Consider the following 11,087-nt stretch of genomic DNA (forward strand, 5'->3'; position numbering starts at 1 on the left):
TCTTTTTACTTTATTTCATATTCGAAAATAGAATTTTCAATGTATTCAAAAATGTTACACCTAACTATTAACTAGGTAACAATATGTTATACAAAATTAAATTACAAATGCTTATTACATGTAATTAGCTTTAATCAGTCTAAATTGGTATTTCGAAAATACTATGTTTGTATAAAATTAAAAAATGTATTTCCAGTAATAGTGGAGCATTCGAAATTTCTACAATTTCTACTTATTATTTTTTAATAAAATAACAGTAATTTTAATTTTGACCCTTTCCCCTTCCCGACATAAACCACCAAGATATATAAAATTAAATTTTTATCGGAACAATTCTTTTCTTTTTTTTTTAATGTCTGCTGTAAAATATTTATTGATATATTATATCATAGAACAGTATAATATAACATATTTAGCATAATAATAATAATAATAATATTAAGTACGTCATTTTTATCATTGGAGCAAGTTGATATTGGAACAAAACACAATAATTCCATAAATGCTTATTATTTGGTTGATAAGCAGCACAATCTATGATAATGGTTACATATTAACTTCATTACTTAAATTACTTTACGTTTACATTTTAAATTTGAATTTTGAAAAATAATAGACTTAAGGCCATTCAAAAATGTCTGATGATGAAGATGGTGTACATAAGTTGTCCGGATACAATCACACTGAAGGTGGTCTAATAATTAAAAAAAAACCAAAACCTGCTGAACAGTTTGAGTTTAAAATACCTGATGTACCGAGAGGTTCATTGCTTGGGTTGGACAAATTAGCTGGTAAGTGATTTATTGACCAGTATACATATTATAACTTTGAAATTATTTGAACGACAGGTTAAATTACAAATGTACAACAATTTTCAGCTCAAAAACGGTTAGAAAGAGAATTGGAGAAAACCAAGAAATCGACTTTACATTCCTATACAGATAACGACGATGAAGGACAAGATGTTGAAGAGACAAATTTAGAAAACGATTTAAAACATAAAAACAAAAGCCGGTAAGAATTTATGACTTAAAAATGAGATAGTTGTGTGGTAAATATTAATTTTATATTTTAATTTTTAATGCATAGACATTATCGATCTGCCCATGAAGAAACTCCAACATACACAGGAGGGTTATCAAAACAAGCAATAGAAAAACAAGAAAGATTGAAAAAATCATATAACCGTGGTGTACACTATTCAACTTCAGATTCTAAAGATAAGCGAAATCGTCATCGTGACAGGAGAAGTAGTAAGTAATAATTTTTTTAACGAACATTTTGAAGTTGAATTATCATATTATACTTCTTTTTCAGGTGATAAAAGTGACAAACGGAATCGGCGTAATGAACCATATTATAAAAAACATGAAAGAAGTGGTAACCGTGATTATCGATCAAGTAGAACACCATCCATTAGAAGTAAAGATGAACCTTTAACTCCTAATGTCAGACTTCGAGATACACCATCTAGGTGAGTATTATATAAGTCTTTTAGGGAGTAGGAAGATAGGATCCTGTAGATTTTTTTTAATATCTTTGTATTTTTTAATACAATTATATATAAATTTTGAATGCAGTTCTAATTACCAATACTAAGTGAAATGGTTTAATTTTAATCAACTTATGTTATATTTTTTTCTTACGTATAGATTTTAAACAATTTATGAACATTTTAAAATCATGTATTCTTTGTCAGTTTTAAAATCCCCATAACTTGTTTACAAAATTAAAATATCAAGAACACCCTATGTGAGGTCTTAAATAATATTCTTACTTACCTTTAATTTTATTAACTATGATTTTAAAATAACAGAGTAATAAAAGTATTATTCATATCGTGAAATTTGCTGTTCTGCATTAGTAAGACAAATTCAATATAATAACACATGTGGATTCAACATCTATTCGATACATTCTTATAAAAATAAATATTATATGGTTTATTTCAGTTTTTAGTTCTACTTAAATACTATAAATATGACTAATATGAGTGAAGTATACAATTTACCAATGGTTTGTGTCTTACTGCAGCTGGGATATCTGTATCATTCAGACTATTGTATTATTTTGAACTTCTTGTACCTAGGTTTTGTAATTATATATTTATCAGTCTTAAGAGGACGTCACACCCGCATGTGCTGTCTTCGGCTTTCAAGTTCGTAACATGGCAAATTTTATGCTCAGCAGTTCCAATTTAGCTCCGTTAGTTCACAACTTGGAGTAAATTGACCTCTTATAAGAATTAAAGGTAACATTATTATCTAGGTTTTCACAGAGGTTTTTTTATTATATTACAATTTTGAAGCGAGTTATGAGTATTTTAAGATATACAAGCAATTCACAGTTTTAAAAATACTCATAACTCGCTTCAAAATTGAAATATAATAAAAAAGCCTCTGTGAAAACCTAGATAATAATGTTACCTTTAATTCTTATAAGAGGTCAATTTACTTCAAGTTGTAAACTAATGGAGCTAAATTGGAACTGCTGAGCATAAAATTTGCCATGTTACGCACTTGAAAGACGAAGACAACACATGCGGGTGTGGCGTCCTCCTAATGTCAAAACATATTATAAATGTAACAGTTAAATTGGTTTAGTATTATTTTTTATCACTTAAAATTTTGTGAATTTTTAACCTTGGTGCTTATACTTAGATAATTGACAACATTTAGAGAACTTTCAGACTAAAAATAATTAAAAGGAAATTGAACCAGCATGTGTTATTTTTGTCTAATACACATGTTACCAATTTTAAGTACAGAATTCTTACTACAGCTTACTTATTGTTAATATTGAAGCAAATTTAATTCTCCATATTTTAAAATATAAACAGAACCTGAGTAGAGATTTTTGTTTACTATACTTATTCTAAAACAAGTTATATGAAAAAATAAATTATTCAAATACTTTTACTTTATAATCATATCTTGTAGAGTGCAATCCATTATATGTGATATTTCAGTTACCTAGGGAAAAATATGATGTTAAAACTGGTGATTGGCCGTGGAAAATTGGTAAGATTAATTTTCCCATAAAAGTAATACAAATAATGTTTGTCATGGTTTTAGAAAAATTTAATTTGGCCCTAGTAATTTATTTAACTATTTTTTATATATTTTAAAATACCTACCGACAAACAGTTTTCATTTATAAATATTATTTGTATACATTTTCAAGAATAAAGCCAACTAGTTTTTTGTTCAGAATCATAACAATCTCTTATTTTTCAGAACTACTTGGGATGAAGACGATCATAATATGTCTTCATATAAATCATCAACTTGGGACATGCCTACACCCAAGTCAAGTATTGATGATGATCCTACTAGAACACCTAGATTTACACCAGCATATAAGTACAATAAGTGGGATAGTCATCGTGCTTCAGGAGCAACACCTAAACCTGGAAAAGGTACAATTCAAATGATTCAATACGTCTTATTAAAACGAACAATTAATAAATTACCTATATAATATTTTAATTTAATGCTATTATTATCATCATTTATTTGTAGTGATATTGTTTGGTAATGATTGTGATTAAGAAAACGCCACACCCGCATGTGTTGTCTCTGTCTTACAAACATATAACATAGCAAAATCTGTTTAGCGCGGGACAACTGTTCTCCCTCAATATTTATAATAGAATTTCCAAAATTTCACAATGCATAGGTAAAAACTTTATCTGTGTCATAGACTCATAGTGTCATTATTTTTTTGATAACATAAATATAATTAAAGTTATAAGCTTAAGAAAATACATTTATTTTTTATTTTTTCATTAAATTACTTAAAATTATTGGTTTGTGCTATCAAAAAAATAACTACGCTATGACACAGATAAAGTTCTTACCTATGCGTTGTGAAATTTTGAAAATTCTATTATAAATATTGAGGGAGAACAGTTGTCCCGCGCTAAACAGATTTTGCTATGTTACGCACTTGTAAGACAGAGACAACACATGTGGGTGTAGCGTCCTCTTAAGTATAATATATTATAATTATATTATGACCAGAAAATTGTATTTAATTACAGAAAATGATCTATTATGGGCTAGTGAATCTGATCGTGATGAATGGGAAGAAGCCCAAAACCGATTAGATAGGCAATGGTATAATTTAGACGAAGGAGTTGATGAAACTAATAATCCATTTAGTGATGTCAGTGAATCATATGCCAAAAAAAAAGAACAACAGTTAGCTCAGAGTAAAAAGAAACGAATGTCTGCACAACAAAGGCAAATTAATAAGGTATGTGAAATGTCATTAATAAAAAAATTTAATTGGCAGTGCTATCAATTTATTAATAATTGTATATTATCAATCTTAGGACAATGAATTGTGGGAACGTAATCGTATGTTGACCAGTGGTGTAGTAGTATCTGTTGATATAGACGAGGACTTTGATGAAGACAATGAAGCCAGAGTTCATCTATTGGTACATAACATTGTGCCTCCATTTTTAGATGGCCGTATTGTTTTCACTAAACAACCTGAGCCTGTTATACCTGTTAAAGACCCAACTTCTGATATAGCAATAGTTGCAAGAAAAGGTTCAATGTTGGTACGGACATTCAGGGAACAAAAAGAACGGAAACGTGCTCAAAAGAAACATTGGGAAGTAGCTGGCACTGCTATAGGTAACATAATGGGAGTGAAAAAAAAAGAAGACGATAAAGATGAACGAATCGATGAAGAAGGAGAAACTGATTACAAAACTGACCAACAATTTGCTGAACATATTAAAAACACACCAGAAGCCAGTAGTGATTTTGCAAGAAAGAAGACATATGCACAGCAGAGACAATATTTGCCAGTGTTTGCAGCCAGACAAGAGCTGTTAAATATCATTAGGGAGAATAACATTGTTATTGTTATTGGTGAAACTGGAAGTGGTAAGACCACTCAACTTACGCAATATCTCCATGAAGAAGGGTACAGCAAGTTTGGCATGATTGGCTGTACTCAACCTAGAAGAGTTGCTGCCATGTCAGTGGCCAAACGTGTTTCAGATGAAATGAACACCAAACTTGGTGATGAAGTAGGATACGCAATTCGTTTTGAAGATTGTACTTCTGAGGTAATATAGATATTTCAACAAATTTTAACATCTTGATTAAATATATTTTTTTCAGAAAACTGTAATAAAATATATGACTGATGGTATTTTACTCCGAGAGTCACTAAGAGATCCAGACTTAGATAATTATAGTGCTGTAATCATGGATGAAGCTCACGAGCGATCATTGAATACTGATGTTCTATTTGGTCTCCTACGAGAAGTAATTATCAAAAATATACATTTGAATGTTAAAACTGTGTATAGTATAGATTTTTATGTATTTAAACACATCTAACACTTTATAGGTAGTTACTAGACGTACAGATCTCAAATTGATTGTGACATCAGCTACAATGGATGCTTCTAAATTTTCTTTGTTTTTTGGTAATGTACCAACGTTTAATATTGCTGGTCGAACTTTCCCTGTTGAAGTTATGTTTAGCAAAAATCCATGTGAAGACTATGTTGAAGCTGCTGTAAAACAAGCATTACAAATACATTTACAACCTCATGAAGGTCAGTTTAATTTTTTATATTATTTTTAAGTTATTTCAAAATTAATACCAAATTATTGTTAATGTTAATTAGGCGATATATTAATATTTATGCCCGGTCAAGAGGATATTGAAGTAACATGCGAAACATTAGCTGAAAGATTAAACGAAATAGCCGATGCCCCACAATTGTTAGTTCTCCCAATTTACTCACAATTGCCTTCAGATTTACAAGCTAAAATATTTCAAAAGTCCAGTGATGGGCTACGGAAATGTGTTGTAGCTACTAATATTGCTGAAACATCATTGACAGGTAAAATTATATTTTTATTGATAGATGGAAACACTATTTTTTTCTACATATTCGTATAGGTTATTTTTTTAAAAACATTTTTCATATTAAAAGTTTTTTTCTATTTACAAAACTGACCAAGTTAGAGTAAATCAAAATTTGGATTTATGCATATAATATGTGTATAATGCAATTTTCATTTATAACCACTGGAAATAATAACAACTATTACTAAACAAAAATCATCATATACTCGAGATACTCATTGTAGAGACCAACAGTATTACTAAATTATTATTTGTAAACTAATAAAGTAGATTAAACATTTATTTGGCTCTTATGTTATTATTTCCAGTGGTTATAAATGAAAATTGCATTAAACAAGTATTATGTATAAATCCAAATTTTGACTTTTTGTAACTTGGTCAGTTTCGTAAATAGAAAGAAACTTTTAATATGAAAAATATTTAAAAAATAATAATTTATCCAAATATGTAGAAAAAAATAGTTTCATTTAAAAAAAAAATGGAAGTTGTTTTGCACATGCGCACAGTCCAATAGTGTTAAAAAATTGAAATTTATCTGAAAATATGTATTTAAGTACTCCCTATCACCTCTTGAAAACCCAATTGCAATACAAGGTCATCCACCTGACATGTTATTTAGTGTTACCTTAAATCGTGATCACACTGTATATATATATAATTTTTTTTAAATTTATATTCAGGTATCACATTATATTTTATAATATAGTGATTAAACTATACATTTTTATTTTAACAGTTGATGGAATTAAATTTGTTGTCGATACTGGTTATTGTAAAATGAAAGTTTATAATCCTCGAATTGGTATGGATGCATTGCAAATTTATCCTATCAGTCAAGCAAATGCTAATCAAAGAAGTGGTAGAGCTGGTCGTACAGGTCCTGGACAATGTTTCCGGTATATAATTTTTTTAAATAATTGAATTTAAATTGTTTAGTTGTGCATAAATGTTTTTATTTAAATTTTAAGGTTATACACTGAAAGGCAATATAAAGACGATTTACTTATGGGTACTGTTCCTGAAATCCAAAGAACCAATCTAGCTAACACCGTGTTATTACTGAAATCTTTGGGAGTTCAAGACTTACTCCAGTTTCATTTTATGGACCCTCCTCCACAAGTAATTTGATAAAATAGTTAATAAATTTTTATAATTTTTACTAATTCAACATTATGTATTTTAGGACAACATTTTAAATTCTTTATACCAATTGTGGGTACTAGGCGCCCTAGACAATACAGGAGAATTGACATCGCTTGGACGTCAAATGGCTGAATTTCCATTAGATCCTCCTCAGTGTAAAATGTTAATAGTGTCATCAGCGATGAATTGCACAGCTGATGTGCTAATCATTGGTAACAAACAATATTATTCTTAAAGTTAACACAGTTAATATGGACAATTAATTATTATTTATAGTTTCCATGTTATCTGTTCCTTCAATTTTCTACAGACCAAAAGGTCGAGAAGAAGATTCTGACAATGTCAGAGAAAAGTTCCAAGTTCCCGAATCTGACCATTTAACGATGTTGAATGTTTATAACCAATGGAAACAGAATAAGTATTTTACTGTAATTATTAATTTATTTCATTACAGAAAATTTATAATAAAATATGCTTAAACAGTTATTCAGCATCATGGTGTAATGAACATTTTATTCATATAAAAGCTATGCGTAAAGTCCGTGAAGTAAGACAACAACTTAAGGACATTATGGTTCAACAGAAAATAGAAATTGTATCGTGTGGTACGGACTGGGACATTATTCGCAAATGTATATGTTCAGGCAAGTGATTCAAAATTGTGTTTTTTTATTTATAATCTTACATTATATTTATTTGTTGTAATTTGTTAATTTTTTATAGCTTACTTCCACCAAGCCGCAAGATTAAAAGGTATTGGTGAATATGTAAATTGCCGTACAGGCATGCCTTGTCATTTGCATCCTACATCAGCTCTTTTTGGCATGGGCTTTACTCCAGACTATGTCGTATATCATGAACTCATAATGACATCAAAGGTAATTATACTTTCCTTGCACAAATATTATAGAACCTTGTGATAAATTTCAACATCGACTCAAAAATATGAATACAATAATATTATACATGGTTATTTTTTTTAAGCGTATTTGCCCATATTTATTTTTAAATTATGCATAATATATTCAAATTCTGATTTTTAAAATTTTAAGGGAAGTTAAAAGTGATATTTTTGAATACTTAGGTCTTTCTTTAAATTTTCCTGTTTCGTCATGGCAATACCATCATTGGTTTTTTAACTTAGAACTTTCAATTATAATTTTTCTAAAAATGTTGACTTATTGTAATTGAAATTTCAATGAATTGTTTTTGAGTTATTCTACTTTAAATACTAATAATGATCCATTCAAAATTAAATGGACTTGAAAAAACATTATAATTGGATTTGAGCCCACTAGTAATAATATTTTTGTGGATAATTACTTCTTGGTAAATTGTACTAAAATAAATGATTTAATATTACAAATGCTTATAAATTAATATTGCACTCAATAATTTCCATAACGGGAAATAAATAATATCCATTTAATAGGCTTATTATTCTTAGTATTTGAAGTAGAAATTGTTTGTTCCAATTTCGATTACAATAAGTTAAAATTTTCTAAAAAGTCACTGACACAAGATACTTCTCAAGTGATGTGAAAAATCTTTTAGTATTCAAAAATCAAAACCGCCTAGACCTAATGTCTGTCTGGTATGAAAAATAGTGAGTTTAAGTCAACAAACCAAAATCCATTCACACTACGTTCACTCTTTGTCTCCCTCCCTACCCAGAAGTCTCTCTTAGTAACATACCAATCCTTTCATCCCATTCGGTTAAGTCAGAGGTTCCCAACCTTTTTTGACTCGCTGCACCCTTGGACATTTTCTAAAAATCCGGAGGCACCTATGCTCTATAGTGTAGAGTACTTCGGTTCTATTTATTAGTGCATAATTATAATCAAGTAGTAAGGTGTAGGTGCATCTATATACATATTACATTTTATAAACAAATTATTACATTGTATTTATTATTTAATTTACAATATTAATTTAAAATTATGGAACTTATTTATTTATTTATTGATTTGATTGATTCACCTGATGTTGATTCAATATTATGGTTAGTTGAAATTTCGTCTTCATTTAATTTTTGTTTTTTAACAATATATTTATCCATTATTTTAACTAAAACTTAATAATATAAAATTATAAAATATCTAGACACGACTGAAATATATATGTTTCGCAATGATGACTAAAACCAGACTGATTGTACTGAAATTGTTAGTATACCTATATTATTAAATTACTATTGTCGATACATATTTTATACAAATTAAGATAAGATAAAAGCACAAGACATTGAAGCGATAGCAATGAAACTGGTATATGAACATTAAAATAGATTGAACATCGTAATATTTCTACAAAATATATGAAACACGATAGGTTTTATATTATTATAGTCCGTTTTATTACTCACAATGCTATATTTTTAATGAAATTGTTTTTTCTAAAAAAATATTTTAAATAATTTCGAGGCACCCTGGTTGGGAATCTCTGGGTTAAGTACTTGGGCCTAACCTTTGACCGTCGCCATACCTGAGGAGTTCATATCAGAACTAAAAAACTCGTCCTAAATGTACGACTTCGTTCAATTAAAAAACTATAATATCTAACAACTAACAAGCATACTAAACTAAACACCAAACTTCTCATATATAAATCATTAATCAAGCCAATGTGGACTTATGGCCTACAACTATGGGGCAATGCAAAAAAACTAATGTAAATAAAATCCAAACCATTCTAAATAAAATTTTAGGATTAATCACTAACGCCCCACCATATGTCTCCAACTACATTCCGCACACAGATTTAAATATTAAAACAGTTCAGGATGAAGCAATAACATATTACAAAAGATCCTTGTTATAATCCTTGTTTTGAATTATCTATTCTCAACTATAAATATTGAACATTTTATAATTTTTTCACTACACATAAAAAATATTTTTTATTTAGTTAATTTTTACCTTAAGTAATAAAATATTTTTGTTTTAATCATATATGTATATTGAGTTTTATTTTTTCTAATTAACTGAAACACTTTCAATTGTTTAACTATAGGAGTACATGCAAACTGTGACTGCTGTGGATGGCCACTGGTTGGCTGAGTTAGGTCCTATGTTCTTTACCGTTAAAGAAACCGGAAAATCAGGCTCAGCTAAACGACAAACCATGGAAACATTACAAGAAATGGAAGGATCTATGAGGATTGCACAAGAAGAAATGAAAGCAAGAAAGCTTGAAGAAGAGCGTAAACAATTGGCCAGCATCAGAAAGTAATCATATCATGATAATAATTATCACTGGTATATTATAAAAATTTATCTTATGAATTTTTTTTCTGTTCTATAGAGTGGAAATCATTACTCCAGGTAAATGGGAACCTGGTACCCCAACACTTCGTCGCAAACAAGGAAATCTGGGGTTATAATCAGTGTTTTTGTTTTATTGTACTTGTAAATACAATTTTTTTTTTTGTAAATCAGTTTGTGAAAATTGAATTTAACGATGCTAAAAATATATATTTGTATACTGTGGTCAAAAACTTAAATACACAAATATGTATTATAAGTTATAACTTATACATTTATAAATTGATATATTGCCTAGCATATTATTTACATAATTCTTAAATGAGTTGCACTACTATCAAAATTAATCTTCATTTAAAATCCAGTCTTGACTATTGAATTGCGTCCATTGCAAAAATCTAAAATTAAAAACTGAGTAACAGGAACAATAACCATTGTCAATTACAATTTATAATAATTTTATACATTCAATGCAATAAGAACAAAAAATATATGTGTAGTCATTGTAGGGTAATAATTTAAGGCTGTTCTTTACTCTTTCTATACTTTAACAAACTATAAAATGAATTACTAAAAGTACTTAAGTTCTAATAAACATCATTAATTTGAAACATAAGTGCATTTACTCAGTGGACACAGCATTAGAAATTATGAATATGTACTGACACAACTTTTTGAATCTGCATTCTTTATCCCTATCCAACAAAAGGTTTTAACACAACGTTCAACATAAGGAATACCAATTTTTTGTTGTAACAAAAATGTGTAGACTTCCTAATT

General features: G+C 28.6%; 1 protein-coding gene across 3 annotated transcripts; it reads left to right on the forward strand.

Annotated features, from left to right (window-relative positions):
• Positions 1 to 542: 542 nt before the first annotated feature.
• Positions 543 to 10,595, forward strand: Prp16 (ATP-dependent RNA helicase l(1)G0007). 3 transcript variants are annotated; one of them, XM_015510594.2, is made up of 18 exons: positions 544 to 791; positions 879 to 1,014; positions 1,090 to 1,253; positions 1,318 to 1,474; positions 3,237 to 3,418; positions 4,043 to 4,257; positions 4,337 to 5,086; positions 5,142 to 5,288; positions 5,374 to 5,584; positions 5,657 to 5,875; positions 6,638 to 6,797; positions 6,870 to 7,020; positions 7,085 to 7,256; positions 7,321 to 7,462; positions 7,528 to 7,688; positions 7,768 to 7,922; positions 10,057 to 10,271; positions 10,348 to 10,595. In XM_015510594.2, the coding sequence occupies exons 1-18, from the start codon at positions 635 to 637 to the stop codon at positions 10,424 to 10,426; spliced, it is 3,573 nt and encodes a 1,190-aa protein (XP_015366080.1). In that variant the 5' UTR covers positions 544 to 634; the 3' UTR covers positions 10,427 to 10,595. The 3 variants fall into 3 exon arrangements, with proteins under 3 accessions (XP_089078141.1, XP_015366080.1, XP_015366081.1); XM_089222015.1 differs by lacking the exons at positions 7,768 to 7,922; positions 10,057 to 10,271; positions 10,348 to 10,595 and having other exon boundaries at positions 543 to 791; positions 7,321 to 7,472; positions 7,528 to 7,682; XM_015510595.2 differs by lacking the exons at positions 544 to 791; positions 879 to 1,014; positions 1,090 to 1,253; positions 1,318 to 1,474 and adding an exon at positions 2,963 to 3,020.
• Positions 10,596 to 11,087: the final 492 nt, after the last annotated feature.

Source organism: Diuraphis noxia, unplaced genomic scaffold (genome assembly GCF_037042655.1).
Source record: "Diuraphis noxia isolate RWA-SAM2 unplaced genomic scaffold, SU_Dnox_SAM2 contig0003, whole genome shotgun sequence".
Classification (NCBI taxonomy): Eukaryota; Metazoa; Arthropoda; class Insecta; order Hemiptera; family Aphididae; genus Diuraphis; species Diuraphis noxia.

Coding starts and splice junctions, on each gene's coding strand:
- Prp16 (XM_015510594.2), top strand. CDS start 635: ATGTCTGATGATGAAGATGGTGTACATAAGTTGTCCGGATACAATCAC. Junction 792..878: donor TGGGTTGGACAAATTAGCTG/GTAAGTGATTTA, acceptor AACAATTTTCAG/CTCAAAAACGGTTAGAAAGA. Junction 5,585..5,656: donor ACATTTACAACCTCATGAAG/GTCAGTTTAATT, acceptor AATGTTAATTAG/GCGATATATTAATATTTATG.